General features: G+C 46.2%; 1 protein-coding gene across 3 annotated transcripts in view; it reads right to left on the minus strand.

Annotated features, from left to right (window-relative positions):
* Window positions 1-22,474, minus strand: part of CLIP2 (CAP-Gly domain containing linker protein 2) — an 81,120-nt gene that overhangs the window by 57,820 nt on the left and 826 nt on the right. For 2 of the 3 annotated variants that reach the window (XM_035343397.1, XM_035343394.1), the window contains exon 2: window positions 6,763-6,978. In XM_035343397.1, coding sequence (XP_035199288.1) covers window positions 6,763-6,874 — 112 coding nt within the window. In that variant the 5' untranslated portion in view covers window positions 6,875-6,978. Of the gene's footprint in view, window positions 1-6,762; window positions 6,980-18,230; window positions 18,234-22,474 lie in introns of all 3 variants that reach the window. The other variant, XM_035343395.1, reaches the window with a different exon arrangement.

A 22,474-nucleotide genomic window follows, 5' to 3' on the forward strand; every position in this document is an offset into this window, starting at 1 on the left:
TGTCTCGCAGCTTAATAAAAAAGCCTACGCTAAAGCAGTGCCAAACCATCAGCAATTACCTAAGAATAACCTGTCCAAGCTTCCTCTTATTACTTAGGTGTGAATTCCTCATTCAAGGACACCTTCCTTTTCTGTTTTATTGCAAAATAAACCTTGAGGCGACAGAAATGACTTCTTATTGCTATGCCCGCAGACAATTCACTCCAACAAAAGACTGAGAAACTTTAGGGGGCAAACAACTGATTTCCAAGTCAATTTACCAAGATCTTGCTATTAATCCTGTTGCAGATGAATAAAAACATTCAGCTAAGATTTCCCACTGAGGAAGGTAGCAGCAAGGCAGGAATCCTACAGAGGAGCTAAGGCAGTGATGAGATTTACACTCCTTTGGCAGAATTCCCACATGGGTATAGCTTGTTAAAGACGATGGGGTCTAGATTTATGTGAATAAACTTTTCCAGGTAGAATTGCTGAGTCTCTGAAACTAGGATCAGCCCTCATAAGACAGCTGCACCTCTAGAAAACAAATCAGAAGACAAGAAGAACTTTTCACCCTTCTCCCAGAAGCCTCAAAGCATGATCCAACCCTGATTAAAAAAAAAGCCATCTGGTTTTCATAGGAACCCCCTTATCTGTGAAGAGGTGGGATGGAGCCCACGCAGTCCTGGCTGTCCATCCCTTTCCGTTGGCCTCTTCTGCGATGTGGGGGGCGATGGATCACATTCAGGTTGAGGTGTCAGCTCTAAATATCCCAAACCTCTGGTCATATGTCCCACCTAGAGCAAGCTCTACAACTGCAGCCAGCCACTTCATCAGCAAACCCACCCCAGCTACCGCCCGAATAAAGCGAAGCTCATCTCAGCACAGCAGTGACCGCAGCAGGACATAACCAGCCCCAGCCAATTTGGAACCCGAAGCCACGAGCAACTGACTGCCCCGATAACCAGCACAGCCCAGGCTTACAGAGCCCTCAGTGCAACTTATTTAGTTTAATTAGCCTGCTGAGCCGTTAAAGAGCTGAGAGCTCTTTAACGGTGCTACCGGCTGCTTTGCTTTTATTTTTAGTGGACAAAAGCATCATACAGTGCTCACAAAGAGGATGTTAAACTAGCAAGCACTAACAGTCCTGAGCATTTGTTTCTCATCAGAGATAACGGCAATTCTGTAGAGTTTAACCATCACAATACAGTTTGTAAGCAGTAATACTGAAAAACAGTTTTGATACCCACAGACGCCCAAATATGATATTTGGGTCACAGATATTCGCATCTGCCCATTCACCAAGACAGGATTAATCTGTAAAATTCAGGATCTAGGCTGGGTTCAGTCAGGAGGCATTTAAATCTTGCACAAAATAAAACAGGTTTGGGTTTTTCTGCCTCTGTCACAGAAATCCCAGTGTTGACCATCACTGTCTGTATATTTTTTTTTTTTCCACCCCCTTCCTTTTTGCCAACATTCTTTAACTGAAGAAGAGATTTAAGAACCTTAAAAAGCATTGCAAGCTGAATGCCAGAACCAGCTGATGGGTTAATGCAGCATAAAGAGAAAAGACTTTCTTCTCTAAGTTACTCCAACGTTGCTCTGAGCAGAAGAAAACATGCTGAAATGCGAACACTTCCCTTCCCAGCAGCTTCACCTGCTCCGCCAGCTGGGAGGGCTGTGGGGACCCATTCATCACAGCTCCTACTCTCTCTCCACCTCGCAGCTCCAGGCAAAAGCAGACTTTTCCAGGAGATATATGAGCTTTATATATGAGCTTTTAAGAAACGAGAAATCCAAATGCTATATTGAGCCCTTCACAGCGACCCCCAAAGGTGTGAAGATTTGCACAGAAACTTCTCTTGTACACAGGGCTGAGGGTAGTAACTTACTTTAGCTGAAGCATGGGAAATAAGCCAATGCATTTGTGGGAAATCTTCTCCTGAGGCAGCTAGAGATGAATTTTCAGTCTGGTTTTAAGGAAAATAGTCACCACAAAGAAGCAGAACTTATTTTTTCCATTGCTCCAGCCTTACAGAAGAGAAAGGGAGGGGGATAGTCAGCACAGCCACTGCTCCTTGAACCCAATGTTTTCCAGCAATCCATGCCAGGTGCTTCCCTCCCCCGACTTTCAGTGGAAATGCCCATTCAGCTCTGCCTTGCACAAAAAAAAAAAAGAAATGCTCACACCTACCACCAGCCAGCATACCCAATGCAAAATAGCACCACAAAACCCCCTCCTACCTCGTGGGAGTTTAAAAGTGCCAGGTCAGGTAGGAGACAGCATCCACAGTGAGAAAGCTCTAAGAGACAAGCCGTGAGCTGATAAGAAACTGGGGATTCTGAATAATAGTTTCCAGAACAAAACTCAAATACACAGAGACAATTTTTCTTCACATGCTATGACTATATACATATTTTACATCAGACTTGAGTTGCCATGGAAGGGTTTAACACGGTACATCTCCATTGCCTGGAAAAAGAAGAGAGAAGAGACGGACGAGAGGCTCTTGACTTTCTACAAGAGGATATGAACAGAGTACTAGGGGAAAGAGAAAAAAGAAATCAAAGCAAGAAATCAAAGCACCTTTGTGTATTCCCCAGTAAGAATAAAAGAAAGTACGTAGCACTTCTGCAGACAAGACTTATCAGCTTATGGTAAGGTAGGAGTAAGAAAAGGTGAAGCTTTCCAATACTCACTGGCATCTAACAGCTTTCTGACAACTCTCAGGTACAACTGAAGAGTGAACACCTTCTTTTGATCTGGAAGACAACCCAGGCACGTGGTCTTCCTGAAGCAGCCCCATGTTTCCACAGTCAAGAGATGCTGGGAGCCAACCGACTGTCACTGTTGCATTTCAATTCTACACTTTAATAGACCTATGTTTTCCTTTTGCAACTGTATTTCAAGCTTTGGAGACTTCTCTTTCCACAAGGTAGCAAATCAAATAGAGCAGTGTTGCAGCTCTGTATTTTGTTATCCAAAACATGCTGGTTACCTTCCATCCAGCTGCATGGGGGATCCTTCCATCCAGCAGCCACCTAGTATATCACGAGGACACATTCATGGGCAGTGACAGAACAGGGAAGTTTAGTGACAAGGGCTCTTTCTGCTCTTCTCATTAAACACAAAAGAAAATTGTTTCAGCCTCCCTGTTTCTGCTGTTGTCCCTCTGTGTGTTAAAAAGGCCCCAGTGCTGTGCCACCAAGGAAAGCAGTGGGTGCTGACTGCAGACCTCCAGATGCAGCAGGCCTCAGGCCGGCATAGTTACCTCCTCCTGAGGATGTTGGCTTATCAGTACTGCCATGAATTAACTGCAGCGAGGCACTGAGAGGCCAAAAGGCTGCCACCCGTAACGCAAAGCAACCTAAAGCTAACAGCACTTTCACTTTTCACAGAAATATCTGCTAAAGTTGGCAGCTGTGGCTGAAGACGACAAAGAACTCAGGCAAGCATATATCGCAAATCTGCATGCAATGAAAAAATGAAACTGCCTTATCACAGCTAAGTCTCGAACAGTTTGAGCTTCTTTGCTGTTATATTAAAGTTTTGTTTCCCAGAATAGGCCATCACGTACCAATGAAACTCATGTTCCTGGAATTTGCATTCAAATATGTTTTGAATATTTGCAGGCCAGCAAAACAACAGAGTGAGGACGGGGCAGAGCTCCATCATCTCATTGTGGCCCAGACCTGATTAATCCCAGGAAGGGTAATGAAAACCAATCTTCCGGGCCATCTACCACCAGATTCTTTGGCTGCAGCTATCCTTGAAGTTTATGTCGGTGCCTGCTATGGTTAGTGATGAGGGCACGTGGCTCTAAAATAGAAAGAGATCGCTTTAACAGGAAAATATATATATATATATATATATATTTTTTTTTTTTTTCCTCTCTCTTAGGGTTCCCCCCCAACAAAAGCTGAATCCCATTACTGTCTGTGCTGTGGCTGGGCCCCACAGCCAGCACAGATGCTGCCACCCTCAAAGAGAAGCAAACAGACAATTCAACAAGATTTTGGGGTGCACCCTTCTCTCATCACTTTAGAGTTTTGTCGGAAAGGAGAAGAGCAGGAAGCAGCAAGGGGCCGGCCAGGCCTTTGGAGAGATTTGCAGGAGGAAGAGCAGTTGCAGGCCAGGCATACACACAGCAGGAGCTCTTGGGAAGGATACAAAAGCTGGAAGATGATGCTAGGGGGTGACACCAGAGTGACACTACAAGCCCTGTCACAGCACATGCTATGTTAACAGCCCCACCGTGCTCTGTTCTCACCTTCCAGGTGGGAATGGCTCCATGTGGGGTCTTCTGGCAGCTCAGCAGCTCCTGCAAAGACCCCAGGCACCATCCCAAGGGGCACGGGACCAACGACCACTCCAACATCACTAGCAGTGTGAATACCCCAAGAGCTACAGACCACCACCACACCCTTCCTTCTGAAACTTTTCTCCATATGCACAATTTTTCCAGGAGATATTTATATATATATATATATATATATTTAAAAGAACATCTCATGCTAAGGTCAAACAGTTTAGATCTGGATTTTGCCTGCACTTGGCTGGCTTTGCTGAATGTCTGTCATGCTGATGGATGGGTGTAGCTGAACAAGGCACAAAGAAGCTGCAGCAAACAAGTGCTGCATTCAGCTTAATGGCTCATCACACCCCAGTGCTGCTCTCTGGGACAACTCTTACTGCAACACGCGCTGTGTTCACTGGGATGCCTCTGTGCAAAGCCTCAGAATTGAAAGACAGGCCTGGGATCTGTTCCCTCAGCTTTTCTTGTGATGAAAATCAACTGAAGTTAACTCCACAATATACATTCAATCATAAATCCAGCATGAAGTGCCTTGGGAGATTCACTAGTGGTAGCTAAATAGTCACAGTTTATTTCTCAATCACAGCTAGGTTCTAAGAGGGAAAAATGGGAAAAATACAGGAATGGATCTGGGGAACAACTTCAAAACAAACAGATAAACCTTATCCTAAAAATGCCCATGGTTAGGGAGTTTCTCCCTATCAAACATAGGTAAGGAGCTTTAATTATCTTTGATTTGTATGCTAAATTAAGAAATAACTCTAATGTAAAAAAAACACTAGGACCAAGTCCCCAGCTGAGAAAAAATGCTGATGCTCCACTCCTTACAACACTATATCACACAACAGGATCTGGAATTCAGTCCCTGATCTCATGTGGTGACTGGCCCCTCAATCAACACTTTGCAGTACATGCTAAAACAAGTTTAAAAAATTACGTGTTTTTTTGTTTATTTTGAACAGAATAGGAGATGACGTATGCCCTTATCTGTCACTGAAAGAAGAGGAAGCTCAGCTAAAGAAATCCACGAGCAAAGCAGAGCCCCTGACAGGTAATAACAAAGCATAGCCAAGGTTGCTCAGCAGGATCTTTGCATGGAAGTCCTCTGCAGAGGTCGTGCCTTAACCAGAGCTCTCAATGGAGGGTGTTTGAGGGACAAGCACGTGTCCCAGCACAAAAGAGAATTAATAGAGGTGGGGTATTTTTTATTTTTTTTTTTAATAACTAATACTTCTGCATTACTCAAAACAGACAGCACTGTGTGGTGACCCTCACTTTTGCGATGTCATTATCACAGACTAATTTGTCATAGCATACTAAAGCAAATAGCCTAGTATTATCCCACGTAACAAAAGCTTCTCTGCTTCTGCCAAGGGCCATGTATTTTTGGGATTGAAGCAAACTAAGTTACCATGGATGTGGGCAGCGGTCTGGATTATTGTAGGACAACAGCATGATAGATCTCACACAGACACCGATAACTTTCTCAAAAGGAAAGTTTCCAGCGTAATACACCAAATGTACAAGTACCTCTTCCTGTAGTTTTACCCCCAGAAATAAAACGGAAGACAACCTCCAAGTGAAATGAAAATCCTTACACACAGAACTTGCACTTTGAATGTTTGCTGAAATGTACCTAATAAAAAAACAACCCAGCAGTCAAAGAAGCCAGAAAAAGTGCTACATAAAATGTACTACGAACTCTTTCGAAGTTAGTTATGCTGCATAATGGCAGCCTGTATAGCTTATGCATACACTGGACATAGATAAGTGGATAGTGAAGCACGTGTATGCATGTCTAGGTAAATCATTATCCACGCATCCCAGTGCTTCAGATGATTCTGTTGAAACAAAGGTATTAATTTGAGATAATTAGCACAGGACAAATTACCTTAACTGCCTGGTTCTCATTCATGCATTGTCACAGGCCAGAAGCAATAGTTACAGGACAGTGTCTAAGAAGGTCATGGGTGAGGCTCCTGTTTGTCTAATTATTACCAGCTCCTCATTAACGTACATAAAGGCATGCATACAGTGCCCTCTCTGAATGTCTTGCAGTTGTATGGAGAGCACACCACAGCACAACATCTTGTGAGTGGCTAAAAAACACTGTCAGCTAAATCTGCCTAAACTTGGGCCAGGGGCTATGCATCTTCAGAATCCCATGCTTCTGGACAGGTCCAATCACTACAGCAATCACACACACACAAACAAGCATGACAGGAGGCAGTACCTCTGTCAGCTCTAAACACCAGAGGATCCATCCATCTCACCCACTCCACAACTTGCCCATTTTGCACATTAGGTGGGAGAGAGAGGCCCCATGCACTTGATTTGATCCATGCTCAATATCTTACAAAACAAGGAATTTCACATCCTATTGAACACTGGCACCACTGGGCCTTTGCCTTTAAAGCTGGTCATAACCTGGGTCAGGTCACACCTGGCTGGATTGAGTCCTTACCTTCTTTTGAACTAGTGGTGACAGCAGCTGCAGTCGTCCCTGATGCTCGTCCCACAGGGCTGGAGTGCTTCCCTGCCCTGCCAGGGATTTTAAGTCCACTTGGCTTCAACATGTTTGCTGCCTCCTATATGTCAGATTAGTATCTCCAGGGTTTCAAATGCTGGTATCACTGTTCAGGCTTCTCGATGATGGACTTTCTCTTCCATCGTCACAGACCTGGGGGAAAAGAGAATAAAGAAATAGAGAATGTGTGGGAGAGTATCAAACAGGCTTCCAGAAAACTGTGCAGCTCTGGTCACATCCCTGGGAGAATTGGGCAAGTGAGCTGATTTTTTTTTTTTTTTTTTTAATCTAAAGGGTGATAATTTCCTTTGTCTCCCCACTTTAACATTGCATTCTTTTCCTTAACCTTGCTGTCCCACTTTAACCCTGGAGACACAGATCAAAGTGGAAACCTCACAGAACCACTACACAAGTATTTAAATTCTGGTTAGGATTCAAGTGACTAAAATCATTGACTTGTTTAAGATTCTAGACTCTCATCCATTAGCTAAAACCTAGTTCTGCTGCTCTGTGAAAGCCGCATCAGTCTCAAAGGCACCTTACAACGCCTTGACATGAGACCTTTGTTGCATAGCCCCCATTTTCACAAAACTTCAGGGCAGCTTTCCCAAATTGATAGGAGGAAGAGGGAAGTGGCCAGTGTTCATGACTAGGCTTTCAGCTCCTTTCATTAAGGATAAATCTAACACCTTGTTACAGAAAACAAGGATTTAGAAAACAAGCATTTCCCTATGCCATTCCCTTCCCGGTAAGCAAATGGAATAAGACCTCAAAATGCACATAGCATTAACAAGCACACAACTCCTCAAGCAAAAAGTTGGGTGATGAAAAAAAAAAAAAAAAAAAAAAGGAAAATAAAGGAAATGACTAGGCTGCTGAAAAATGAAAAAAAAATCCTAAAAAGGATAAAGAAAAACAATCACAAAATTGAAACTATCAGCAAAAAGGAAGCTAAGGTTGGCTGACTGAGCAGGCTGGGATGCAGACAGAAGAAGGTGGCACAGAAAAGTGAGCTGGGGCAACATCAATAGCAAAGGGAATTGCTAGGAGAGAGCACAGGGAGCAGCCCGAAGGCAGGGGACACCCAGGACAAGGAAGGAGGCAGACCCATGCATGCAGCTTCTGAGAGAACTGACGTAGCAAAGACTTGCAGATGCTGCGAGGGGGGATTGCAATAACAGGGCTGGGAAGTGATTAAGGCATGAGTAAGGACTTCAGGGCAGGCTGGTCCAAGCGAGTGGGGGCTGGCAGGGCTCCAGGGTAAGCTGCAAGCAGACACAGGGGAGGAGAAACCACAAGGAGAATTCCAAAACTATTCCTGAGTGCTCACAAAACTGAGACACCAGAGTGTTTCGGCAGTAACAGTCATCTAGCAGCTTAAAGAGACAAAGAAGGGAGGAAGCAGGAGCAGACAGACCCGGGGGGGAGAGCCTGCATGAAAACCCAAGGGATCAGGCCCCATCTCTTCCCCACGCTCCCCACTATGGGTGTTCAAAACCTGGGGCAGCTTCAGGACTGCAACAACCTGGGAATATTCAGCCTGCACAGCAATCAGGGCTGCTTGGATGCCGAGAGGATCCAAACAGATCAGAAACAATGGCCAAGAGCAAGCAGCTCGTGTTAAGGAAGGCAGAAAGCAACCTTTCTGCGACTAAGCCAGTCAGGCCCAGGCGCTGCCACAGAGCTGCACACGAGGCCGCCTGCGGTCCCCAGCTCTATTTAGTATGAAATAGGGAGATAGATACGTAACAGAATCTGGAGGTGAGAAGCTCCGATCGTTATGAAGGGTGATTACTGAGCCCACCTCCACCACCTCTGACTGAATGTATTGCTCTCTTCACAGTACAGCCTCTCCCCTGGTTTACACATCTCATTGCCTCATAACCTTCCAGTTATGGGGTTTGATGCTGTGCTTGGCGTAAGAATGCTAGGGATGCTGGCCCTCCCAGATAAAACACAGTGGCTAGTTGAATCCAGCCAGGAACATGGATGGGGGGAGGATAAGAGAATGTGGGGGAAGGATAAAACAGCTGTAGGGAAGAATTTGATCAGGAAAGTGACAGAGGAATAAGAAAAATCTTATAGTTTTTACAGTCTTTCAGATGGATAGCCTTAAAACATTAGTTTTGCAGCACACAAACTTTAGGAACACAGTGAATTTAGCCTGTTCCTCTGTTCCACTCCTTTTCTATGAAGAGACGGGAACTTGATTCAGTTCATTCTCCCTCCATCCGTCATTATCCCTGACATCCCTGATTATCCCAGCTGGCCACACAAGTCACCGGATATTGTTCTGCTCCTTCTCAGGATGACTGGATTTTATTTTTATGCAAGGGGGAGAGAAATCAGAGGAAGTGCATTCCCACGGCATGAAAAATTCTGCCAGAAACGTTTAAGCAAACACATTTGCTTTCAACAGACTGATGCTGAAAAACAAATGAACTCCATAGGCTGCTAATTACACTACCCTCCGAGCAGAGAGCTGCTTTTATTTCACCAGACAATCGCCATGATAGTGCACGTCTGTACTCACTAGGGGCTCTGTGCCACACACCAAATTCAAGGAGAATCTGAAGCGCCAGCCTGCATCGCACCCAAATACCCTGGGCCTGGTTATGCTCAACGCCTGTCGGTTCGGACACAAGGCTGTCAGTTCATAGGAGTCTGACATGGGTTAAATGTGGGTTAGCTCACACATCTCAAAGGTTTCCTTCCAATCTCCAGTAGCTGTAGCCAGGAAACAGGGTATATGGGGTATGAGGTACACCTGCACACTCACATTATCACACAGGGAAAAGAGGATGGATGTTTTCTAGTCTACAAACACTGCTATGGACAGATGTTCCCTCTCTGGCCCTAGTTCCCCCCACACACACACTTCTACATACAAATATATGAGCAGATTTTCAGGAACCTATGAAATCTAGGCATGGGGCTCTTCCAAATTACGCCGTTAGCTCATCTTCACCATCCAGGGCAGCGCTGCCCCTGGCCAGCCAAGTCCCACATTAGCTCCCAAGCACCCGGTGCAGCTTTTGGGCTGCAGAAATACCCTAGGCCTGGGACGTAGGCCAGTACCTCCCCAGGGCTCTGTCCTGCTCCATTAGAGACAACAACTTGCTCTGAGCTCCTGGATTATATCTGCAGCATGCCACCAGGCTCTGTTAATGGTATCCTGAAAGATCTGCCTCCAGCAGCAGATGCTGAGCACACACAAATGCACTGCAGCAAGTGACATAAGCAACGAGCCATCTTTTCTTCCCTGTTCCTTACATTACCTACAGAAGCTGTAAGTTCACCATTCCAATATAACTTCATGGAAATGGGACTTTCTCCTGACACAAGGTTAAACAAAAAAGCCAACTGTTCCTCTGGATACTCCGGGGTCATCAGCTCAGCTTATTCTGTTTTTCTTCATCCTCTTTGAAGATGAGGCAGACTACAAAGATCTTCTGGATCTGTGCTAGATTCTTCCTGCAATCTTTTCATACCAGGATGAATGGCTCTGTGTGTTCCCACAACCAAGAAAAACATCCCAGGAATGCACAATATGAAAGCCTGCTTCAAATGACCAAAACATTCTGTTCTCCATCTTTCCATCGGAAAATGGGATAGCCAAATCTGAGTCACCTAGGCTCAGATTCAAAATGGAGAGCAGCTCTCAGCTAAGCACAGAAAGGCCTCAAGAAAATAACTTTCATGAGAAGTAATATATCTGGATACATAAAGTCTCCACAAAACTGGCCAGCATTAGGACAGCACACAAAAACAGAAAAGCAATTGGAGGTTCTTAGACATCGGCTACTCCTCAAATGGTGTAGAGGAATAACAAAACAGGGGTTGGAAGCAAAAGCCTTTGTCAGTTTTGGCCACATTTTGTCCATCATTTTTCTCTTTCATCTATCCTCAACAAGGCACATGGATATTTCCTTGCCATATGCAAAGCGTGCCCCCGAATTCAATACTCCCTAGAAGGAAACCCTCATGGTTATATGACAGCCTAAGGATCTGTTCACCTCGTCATGAAACAATGAAACAACTGCAAAATGCAGGAACGGGTTCCCAGACACCAGACTGAGTTGGCCTGAATCCCATCCTGTGCCTGGTGCTTCCTTCTGGATGGATCCAGATGCAAGAAGTGTTTACCCAGCATGAAACCCTAGGCGAGGCACTGGGACTCCGTTCTGAATGCACACGTGGAGTTCAGACTGGCTGTAGCTGAGCACTGCTGAAATAGATGAGTGTTTGCAACACTTCATAGAGAAATATGGAGTTGTTTTTTAATTACTTATATGGCCAAAAGCCCTAGTGCCAAAATACAGGATTCTAATTTTATAAATCTGTAAAATTTCTTTTCTTGCATGAGGATTTAAATTTGCAGTCAGTCATGCAGACATCTTTTCAGGACCAGGACCCATAAAAAAAGATAAAGTATCTATTTACCAGGCTGAAGGAAAGCAAGGTCGTTGCATATCATTAACCCTCCATATAATGCAAAGAAATGTAGAGCAGCAGCAAAACACTTTTGCTTAAAAACAATCTTGACTCACGTTCAGTCTTGAATCAGTGTCTTAAAAGACAGCTATTTGGACAGAAAAAGGCTTGCACAATAATCTCTTCCTGTTTTTACCTACTCCCATCTAAGATAATATTTTGTGATGCAATTGTTTGTGCCATCATTTAAAACCCTAAGCCAGCTTTCCTCACATGCACACGGAGGATGAGGAACACCAGGGTTTCCACATGCAGCCCTATGGGAGCACATTTGCAAGGAGAGAGAACGCAAGAAGAGTTTCAGCCATTTCCAGGGCTGTTATAAAGCAATGTGGGGGTGTGGCTGAATTTGCAGAGAGACTTACATTAATAACAAAGACAAAGATTGGAAAGTCCGGGAATTCTGTCCGCAGCTGCTCTGACAATGTAATAACAGCGACTCCATATGGAGAAATGGAAACTGTATTTTATGATTGCAAGGTAAATCCCCATCTTCTACAGGAAGCAAAACCCATCCCACGTGCTGCCACACAATGCGTAGCTGAGTCCAACAGCACTTTGGTTTGGACGCCTCCTTTGTATGTATATTCAGGAGAGTTAAACGCAGGGACCTAATTTTCTACCCGTGTTCTGGCTTAGTGTTTCAAAAAGAGTACAAAGCCTTCAACATGTTTCTGGGTTTGATCACAGCATTACTGGTTGCAGAAACCTCCAGCATCAGCCACTGTGAATGTTGAAAACAGTATCTGGAGCCCAACATATCCCTAAAAACCAACTGCTGGAGACAGATCGGGTCTGCTGATAAGTGGAGGAGCTCTTCATGCACTCCAACAATAAGCACACAAGATAAAGGCAAAAAGCTTTCAGTGTCAGCTTGCATTCATTTATTAGACCTTATAAAAGAAACCTCTACTGGCCTAAAGGCACTGGTATCTTATATTAAGTTATATAAAGTTATTTATTTTCTTATTTCTGAGCATTTTGGTTGCATCCATTTCATGTTTTCATGCTTTTCTGCACGCCATTCCCCTGAGAAAAGTGAGATTCTCATGTAACAGAGCTCAAGCTCCTAGAGTGGTTACTCGAGGACATGTTACTGCCCAGACTGTATGCCACAGGCAAGGATGGGTTAAGATTTGGTGCCTTCGGCTCAAGACCCTGCCGGCACTGGCCGGGCTGCAAAGACAGGCTGGGGATTTAAGAAGAGAATTTTGCCTTGAAAGCAAAATCCAAAGGCCAGACTTAAACCATGCACTCTTCTGCAGAAAGGACAGGAAATGAATCCAGTCAACATAAAGATGACGACCTGATAAAGCCAAAGCGCAGCTTTGCTAGTAGGGAAAAAGCTTATGCTGAGAAGAAAGGGCAATTTTTATCTTTTAATTCCTTAAGATGTTCCATCTGATCCAAGGTAATCATCCCATCCCTTCTCACTTCCCTGATTAGTTACTCTTCTGACAAGCAATCAGAAAACTATTTCGGAAGCACACGTCAGATTAGGATTAAATCCTTTCATTTAATTGAAGCATAGAGGAAATACGAGATCCTCATTCTTAATTAAGGTCGGACTCCTCTCCCAAGAAAACATTTTCTTCTCCCTTAGAGGAAACAGCCAGAGTACTTCAGGAACAAAATCGGTGCACTGCCATCAGTTACGTACCGGGAAAACCAAGGGTACCCTCTGCCAGCCACCAGTTTTTCTCCTTACCGTTTCAGGACTCACATGGGTTCCTCCTCCAGAAAGCTCTTGTCGCTATGCAGTTTCCCTTACATCTCCCAAAGATTAACCTCTAAAAAAGCCTGTGTTGAGTTTTCTTCCTCACTCAAACTTTATAATAATTAGCACAGAATGCAAAGGGAAAGCCTAGAGGCCTTTCATTTAAAGCCTTAAAACCAGTTCTAACCATTAGGATAGACTCATCCTTTGATTTAGGTATAAAACAAAGGCTGTTAAAGGAAGAACATAACAAAAGCACCCCCCCTGCATTCTATAACTAAAAACCACAATGTAAAACCTGAGGCAAAGTGGGAGAAAAAGGACATTGAAGGAAGGCATCCTAAACAAAGCGGGGAGTAATTATGAGCTTGCTGATGAGCTCACACTCCCCACGCTGGCAAAACGCCTACCAAAGAGTGATACTGTAGATAGCAACAATTCTGTACTAATTGCAGAGCAAAACTATCCCTAATTTATGGGAAAAATCCCAGGGAAAGGCTTGGAACTAAATGGGTTTCTGCTCCCTGGCATCAAGCCCTGGAGGCAGGGGACAGTGTCCCTGCAGAAATATACAGGGGCACGACACAAAATTGTACAATTCCCACAGGAAGGGAACAGAAGAGACACGGAGATTTCAGAACTGTTACCCTCCAAGGACAGACTTGGTAACAGACCCATTCAGGTTTGATCCAGTGGCTACTCTACTCGATGGAAAGGTTCCCATGCAATTCGAGGGGCTTCATCAAAATCCACGTTCTCTATGCACAGGTAGTGTTTGTTATCTCACATAAGCAGTGTCTGGGAGACAAAAAAAAAGACAAGACCAGAAGAGCAGACAGTGCAAGAAAGGCAGTGACACATGATAAACATATTCCATTATAATGGCTTGGTATTTTACTACCAGAGAAACCATTTCAGCAATTAAATATGAGCCCTACTGTAACTCAGCCCTGCCACGCACCCTTTGCGAAGCTGCAGAAGGAGCTGAACTTTTGGAATTTCCTGGCTGTTGAGTCCTTGATTTAATGCAGCATTAAAGTTCCCCCTGGCACTTCATCTATTATTCACAGGAACTCAGCTTTACACACAGAGTTTGATTTGTGCACTTAGGTAATCTAACCTCTGCCCAGGACTTTGATTATGAAACAAAACCAGGACCAGGTCTCTCCCTCCCTGATTTCTCCCCTTTTTTTTACGACCTGCACCTGCAATCAAGACTTCTTTTTGCAGGCCAGCCCTGGTTTGTACAGTGCAACTGAAAGGCTGGTGCAACGAAGAGCTGAAAATAGAAAGCAGCTCGTCTTGCTAGTTCCTTCTTTTTCTGTGCACATTGAAGTTCTTTCAAACTAGGAATTTTGTTTTCCTTTTCATCGTGGTGTTATGACAGCCTGTCTGATGGCAGCGTAGCTGCACCAGTTTTGACCAAATTATCGGCAAGTTTAAAGAAAACTGAAAATAGGAGCAGAACACAACATTTCTGGTGTGGCAGACAGCATTCCCCTTGGGACATGCTATGCTTACCACCGAATACCCTGCTGTGCTCCACTGATGCTGCCCAAGATGTTCATATTCCCCCCCAAACACAGCTCAAGTGCATGGTGTAAATGCAGTGACACATTTAATGCACTTCGGCATGCAGAGGAGACCTGGTTGTTGTAGCAAGAACAAGAGCAAAGCCCTGCCCCAGGGCACTGCTACCGTAGGTGCAGCATTTATTACGGAAGCCCTCCCAGAAGAGCCCCAAAAAGCAAAAATTGGCCCTGTCGACACACAGGGTGGTGAAACTTCAGGCAGGGATGAAGGCTGGGAAGAGCCCATTCTGCACCTGATGCAAGCCCTGTCCTTTAGTTATAAAGCTACCTTACAAGGTTTTCAATTAAATTTAATTCAAGCCAACTGTCTGCCCACCTACCGACTCTGCCCTTTGTGCAACACGGACTGTCCCAATGCAACCAAAAGGCTGCATTTCAAGAGGTCCTGAGATGGCACTCACCATTTCCTCACTCACCTCTGCAGACCTTCTCTAGACCTGCATCACTTGAAGTCAGTCTGTTATCAACACAGGCACCCAAAATGCAGTCTGCATCCCAGACGGTGTCTCACCAGGCCTCGGACAGTCTCTATGCCAAATACTGAAAGCTAACAATCTCCTTCCTTCAAACAAAGCAGCTGCTCCCAAAACTAACTAATTAACTAACCCATCCCCACACTGTGACCCTTGGCAGTAAGCTGATACAGCTAGAAATGAAACACAAAGCCTTGTCTGATGGACGAAATGCAGCACTGACAGCCAGGACTCCCCTTCTCTTCTTCCAGAGGGGTTAGCAGCCTCCTTAAAATACAAAGGGTGACAACAACAGTACCAACCTTGTAACCAGAAGAGCTACGCCACTGATACGTATCGAGGGATCTGAAGTCACCAAAGATGTTACAGAGGTGTCAAACTCTTCTTTCTCTCTGGAGCACCAAGGCACCGTGTAAGCCCCTTGAGCATCCTGCTTGCCACTGAGCATCCCTGCTCTCCGTCGTTGCGTAGTTCCCTGCAGCACCCTTTTCCTCCTCCCTGCTCTGTCACCAGCCCACACTCAGCCCCCCATACGACCCCCAGCCACGTGCACTAATTGTTGCTTTCACCTAAGCCTCTACAAATGCTGCAATTTCCCTGCACCACAGCTGACAGCAACACAGCTACACAACTCCCACCAGTGGAGGAGACAGGTAGGCCAGGAACCCAGAAAGTCAGAGATTCCTCCTTTACCACCCAGAACCCCAGTACGAAGGCACTGAGGAGAGCTGGGAGTTTAGACAGCTCACAAACTTCTTAACACAAGTGGAAACACATCTCTTATTCAAATTGCGTCCCTATTAATGATCTAAAATCATAATCGCTTTGGCAAGTTGGATCAAGCAGCATCCTTACCAGTCATGTTACACTATCACCTTCTGCCTTGTGGTTCCTTTCACCTGGACCTTGCAATTTGCCTCGCAGAGGGAGTCACCTCTTTTGGATCCTACCACATGCAGAGGAGAGCCTACAGCTCAATGCCTTTGGGCACCAAGCCACACACACGAGCCACAGCAGCACCATAGGATGGCTCCCTGTACCAGAGGAGGTTAGAGATGGTTTCCTAGGGTGAAACAAGAAACCACCATCCTACAGTCAGATGGCAAAGTAGGTGTGGGGACCGAATGTGCTCAATTTGCGCTGCCTGTTCTGCAGTGAGACTTGTTTGGTTGGCTAGGGCACGGGAGGCTGCCCCGACACGGGCTGTGCACACCTGGGGAAGGCTGGCCATCCCAGCCTCCTTCCGCAGCAGCAGGGACTGGCTTTAAATCAGTATTTCCATCCATAAGCTACCACATTGCTGGGGAGCACTCATACAGCAGTGCCTGATGGATGGATGGATGCCGGCAGCCGAAAGGAACTGGGCTGGCTAGATGGATCAGTACTAAAATGGGATTTAACCTATCTCGAGATGAAATACAGGGGGCACCCAGCCTGGATGCAGGTAGGCAGGACAGACGGAGCAGCTTTGCATGCTCTGCTTGGAGCTTCACAGAGCCACCACACACCCCTGCTCCTCCACCGCTTACAGAAATGGGCTGTTTACGTACCACAAGTGTCGTTAATCTCTCCTCTAATGCAAGCAAGACCACAAGCATGATTTTCCAAGGAGGCCAAGATACAATCTTATCTAGTCAAGCAAGCACAGAGTGATTGCAGGCAACAGCCTGAGTACGCTGTAAGGCAGAGCGCTGTCACGATGTCTCTAACGCAGACTGGTCCGGTTTCAAACAAAAGGAAGATCAAAAACTGAGCTGTCACCTCTTCCAGCAAAGGCAATATATAAGTTTCTGGTACCCTAAGGCAGAAACTATCTTAGCATTTCACAAACCTGAGCCATATGATCTCCCAAAAGCACCCATTTGACTGGCATTGCCACGTTAGTGTGCTGGAAGTGCTCCCACACCTTCCTACTACCGTGCCAATGTGCTAGGGGATTCAGAGATAAAGGGGGGGAGAGAGAAGAAACATGCTTGCAAATGCTTCAGATGCATCAAGATTAAGCTCAAAGGAGGCACTGCCATTGCCAGTATCATTTACTGGAACACATACACATTTAAATATAGATTTTTTTCCTATGGAACAGATTTAGCAAGTTCAAAAAGCTCCTTCATACATCCCAGTAAAAGCCTACATAAATAGACATGTAAAAGATGAACTGGATAAGGCAAAACATCACCTTCCCATCTCAGCAGCGCACTCCACACAAGCCTGCCCTTTCAGCAGACATCTGAGTAGCCTCTTTGCAAGAGGCCACGAGCAGTCACACAAGAGCTCTAATTCCAGCAATCCAGTGGCCTTTGCTCCTTCAGTCTATTGTACGTGCTCCAGGTTGCAAAGGCAAGAAACAGACCATGCTCTCCATGTCTTCTTTCAAGTACAGACCTAGTTTCTTATTCCTGATTTAGATGCTCACAACACCAAACGGTATATTCCTCCAGAGAGCAAATAAACTGCCACATTCTGGTGGTTTAAGCTCGTGGATTCAGAGAGCTCTCTTCCTCCATAGCCTTGGTCAAGGTGTTTCCCGTAACGCTTCAAGGGGAATACATAGGCAGTGCAGCCCTACGAAGCAGGGCAATTCCATCTCATATTGGGCACCTGGACTCTGGGAAGTACCGACAGCATGGGGCTAAGCAGGCTCACTTGAGCAGAAGACACGATGAAGCACAAAAAGGCAGAAACATCCTATCACGCTAGGCTGGGAACTACTTCTTGTGCCCCATTGTAAATCATTATATCTCCACTGGGAATGGTGATGGATTGATCATCAGCGAGAACATCCCAGGTTTTCCAGCTGGGAAGCATGAATCCAGAGAAATAGACGTACTTACTCAAGGTTGCAGATTGACCTACTCCAGTTTGCGTGGCAAGGACCTCAGTGTTATAAAACAAATAGCTGTAAGCTAAATATAGCGAAGGAGCAGGCTTTAATCACCAGGATAGGCATCATGCAGAGGGCTGACAAGAGCCAATGAGGTATTATCGCACACGGGGAAATATGAGGCTAAAAAGCCCACAAAATACATCTCACAATGCAGCTGCCTCTCTGGATCTTCCAAGAGAGGCCTCCTTTCCTAGGGAGGTTTGTCTCAGCAGCCAGGACAGCTCCTGCAGCCAGGGGATGAGCCTGTTGGGCGCAAACGGGAGGGTTTCCAAGGGATGGGAAAGTGCAGTTTGTTTCAACAGGCAGCTGCCTGGGACTGCTGAAAAGATTCCAGCACTAATTGGCAGACACAGAAGTTTTCAGAGCATGATGCAACAAAAATAAAGGGGAGATGAGCAGGTCAAAGAGAGAAGAAGAACAGATCAGCCAGAGAAAGCCTTTGTTAGTGGTTATGCCAGAAGCATGTGCACTGGTTCGGAAGCCTTCTCGCAGACACGTTGCAAAAGAAGTTGTGCTGGTTGCATTGATTAAACACCTTTGTACCGGTCCTTTGTACAAACAGGGCAGATCCACAGAGGGACAATGACAACAAACTGAAAGGGAAAGATGCACGCTGCACAGCTCCAGCTACAACATCAGTTCTGAGCTAGACTGTCCGCAGAGGCTGTAAAACCTCCCTCGATGCCCACGATAAAGTAATATATATAAATATACACACACATATACAGATCTTCAAACCTCCATCCTGAATGTCAGCAATGAACACCCGGAACAGACAGATGGATCAGATTACCTCTTGATGCCACCCCAAATTTTTGTGAATTCCTTCCAGTGTAGCCAATATCCCTGCACTACACAAGTTATTCTCTAAAAGAAAACAGGATTCCTTTAGACCAAGAGCTCTGGCACCATCACTACCATTTTATTTGCCTTATCTTTAAAGGAACTGAGTGGGGAAGCACAGCTGAAAAGCACCTAAGTTCCAAGGTCCAAATATCCAACACCCATGGAGCTTTTTATTCACAGACTTCAAAGGAGGTGAGAACTACAGCACCTATTTTGCACCTGGGAAAAATTGATACAGAGATGGAAAAGATTTTCCCCAAGATCACTCAAAAAACTGCAGCAGCAGATGAACACAGCTCTATTGGACACCATTATCTCTTAACATCCAGCACTTCAAAAGGCTTGGGAAATCTTTCTGAAGTGTTAGTTTATAGACACAGAGTATAAATACATTTTTTAAATAATCAGTTGACTTTCCCAGGCACAAATGGAGTCAATCGAGAGAGCCAGCGTTAGAGGTCAGAACATTAACTCTCCAAACAAAACAAGCAAACTTCAAACTCCCTTTGTGCTTCAGCACAGATAGGGATGGGGAGAAGGGGACGTACTGCTGGCTCAGAACCTGCAGCAAGGCATTTCCCTAGGCTCCACAGCTCCCTACAACCACCTAGGCAGGTGAGGCTTCGCATAATAAAAACACGTCACTGAAAGGCAAGTAGCAAATAATTTCAGCTCTGATCGAAGTCAACATCTTATTTCATTGCATCACTCTGAGGTAAAATAAAAATTGAAGCTGCGATAACAAAACACAACAATGCTTCGTTTTATTTCTTCACGCATCTTTCTTTACTTACGCTCTTTCTGAAACAGCCCCAGCTTATTTTATAGACACTCACTTAGAAAGACAAAAAGAGTACCACAGCATGGGAATGGGCTCCAAGAAGCCTGATGCAGAAATGCCGCCTTTTTTCTTTTTTAAATGAGGTTTCTTTGTTTTTTTCAGGAATAGCAGTAAGTATTACTTTGAGGTGCCAGACTCCGAGTCACATGCAATGAAGTCATTTTTCCCACAGCAAGAGCCACTGCACAGTAATAAGAGCAAGAAATTAAAGCCAAATACGAAGGAAGCAAATTTGATTTGCCCCATTTATCATCACAGTTAAAGTGCAGCACACAAACACGGCACGTGGGGTACCCTCAGCTTAGCACAAGGAAATGCTTTGAGAGCACGGCGGTATGGCAGAGAAAGCCTTTGTGCAGCAACGCACTGACGGCTTCTGTGTTTGTCAGCACCAGCCACAAGGATGAGAGAAAAGACAGCGTGGAGAAGGCAGCAATAGAGGAGGACTCAGGAACATCACCTCCAGTTCCTTCCTCCTGCCTGGGCTTCTCGAGTGACCTCTGACGGTCTGCCTCCTTCATTCAGCGACTGACCTCATTGGGTTGGTTTAGGAAAGTGACTAGCACTACAAAGCCCTACTCTTACTGGGGTCCCACATTCCCAGTAACATCAGCCAAGGTGCTCTCCCAACCAACCAAGACTCAAAACTCTGCTGTGAGCATCAGGAGAGCAGCGATAACAGAACAAGAGAGACACTGCTGGCCATCTAACTCAGCAACAGAGCACTAGACAACATTTTTTTTTGGCCCATCTCAGCAACTTCCTTGATTGTTCTTGTGCTCAGAGCCCTTGGGAGATGGAGGGGAAAACGGGTCACAAGATACTTATAAAACATATTTATGAAAAAAAAATAGCTCTCACTGTAACTGCTCTCTGAGATAAGTCCATACCAGTGTCTAAGAGGCTAGCAACAAGTCGTGCTCGGGTCCAGCTACCTGTACCTGGGCTTTCCCAGAGCTTTAGAAGTCGGTATATAAACCTTGCCATGCATCGTGCACACTCCACAAAGCAGCACTGACAGCGTGCAGCTGGGGGATGGAGTCTGCGTTATATATTGTCTGTCATAATCCTGATGAGGACAAAAAAAAAGAGATTTATTCATTTCCGCCTGAGTTTCAAGTACGGAGGAGGCGTTTTCATAATTAAAAACAGCAACCTCAAGCAGGAGGTGGAATTCATGCCTATACCCATTTCATCCAGCCAGTAACACCAGGGAAGAAGAACCGGGGTGCATACCCTTACACAGCCACATCCCTCAGCACTGGAAAATCCCCCTCTGGGTTCTTCATCATTTCTTCTGCCAGTGCAAGAGCACAAGCAGGGAGAAAGAGGAAACACACCGGGAAGCGCTACTTGCTGGCATAAATTATGGCAACCTCCAAGGCCAGAGGCAGCGGGAAGTCAGAGAAGCACATACCAACCCCTGGCCTCAGCAGATAATCCAGTCCATACGTACCCCAAGAGCATCTCTTAAAACACAGTTTTTCCCCATAATTGAAGGCAGGCCCCCACATGAGCGCTCCTGAGACAAACTGGATCCAGCACCACTTCTCCCTGACACGCCTGTAGTGGCCAGTGCTAACATTTTAACTCGTGGCTTGTCTCAGAGTCGTGACTTTGAAATCCCGTGCTCATGGTGATTTCTGGCATGCAGTGACACCTCTTAGCGAGAACACAGCTGCTGGGTGCAGACCCTCTCCTCCCCAGTCCTGGCGGGCTGTAACAGCAGGCAGGTAATTTCTTGGAGCGACCCAAGTTCAAGAACAAGCCAGGCAGCTGTGCCGTGCGCCACAACCCCAGCAGTGACCGGGGGACTGATGGGGCTGCTGATTACAGGGTTTTCTCTCGGAGCACCACAAGGCACAGGAATGCTGTCAGAAGGACTAAGGCCAACAAACCCAGACAGGCACCCTGAACATATTTCTGTCCACGCTCTGACCAACCCTTCTCAAAATGCAAGTCACCCCACGGGAACCCTCCCAGCCAACGCACGGCTGGGCTGATGGAACTCAGCGTCTGCCCCAGCAGGATGGGTTTCTGAGCCGGGGCTGGCAGGCCTGCGGGACTGACACCGAACAGAGCAGCACCGACATGGTGCTTTGTCTGCAGCGCTTCCCAGCACAGCTGCAGCTGCCTGGCTGCTCCGAGGTACCACCAGCGGCCTCTGCTCCATCCCTGGATGCTTCCCCAGGCAGGCTGCTCACCGCTCCGTACCAGGAGATGCGAGGGGCTCAGGACCCGGTCCTGAGGGACTCAGGATGCCCGATCCATCCTGCCATTCATTCACAAGCGGGCCGGCAGCCCCCTGGTTGGGCCTTCCCTGCTAAAGGGCACATCTCTGCCACCAGCAGAAACAAAAAACCCACCGCGTCCGTTCCTTCAGCACGCAGATCGTGTCAATACCTGGATTACTCGGAACAAAAAGCCAGCGAGAGGACGGAGCCCAGCAAGCAGCCAGGCTTCGCAGAGACAAAAGAAAATCCCCGTTTCCAAACCCCAACTCGCTGGGCGCTGATTGTGGACGACCCCCCCCTTACCCGCATCTCCCCAGCATCGGGCCCCGCGGGTCCGGCTGCTCCCAGCAGGGACGGAGTGAGACGTTCACCGTGACCCAAACCCCACAGACCACCAACACCCCACAGACCACCGGCACCCCCCCGGGACCACTCCCACCCACCTACAGCGCTGTCACCCAGGGCTGAAGCCCCCTTGGGTGCCCCCCATCCGTGAGGTGACCGCGCACCCCCCCCCCCCCCCCACCTCAGTAGGCGACCGAGCCCACCCCTCGGGGGGCTGCAG

Source organism: Oxyura jamaicensis, chromosome 19, assembly GCF_011077185.1.
Source record: "Oxyura jamaicensis isolate SHBP4307 breed ruddy duck chromosome 19, BPBGC_Ojam_1.0, whole genome shotgun sequence".
NCBI lineage: Eukaryota > Metazoa > Chordata > Aves > Anseriformes > Anatidae > Oxyura > Oxyura jamaicensis.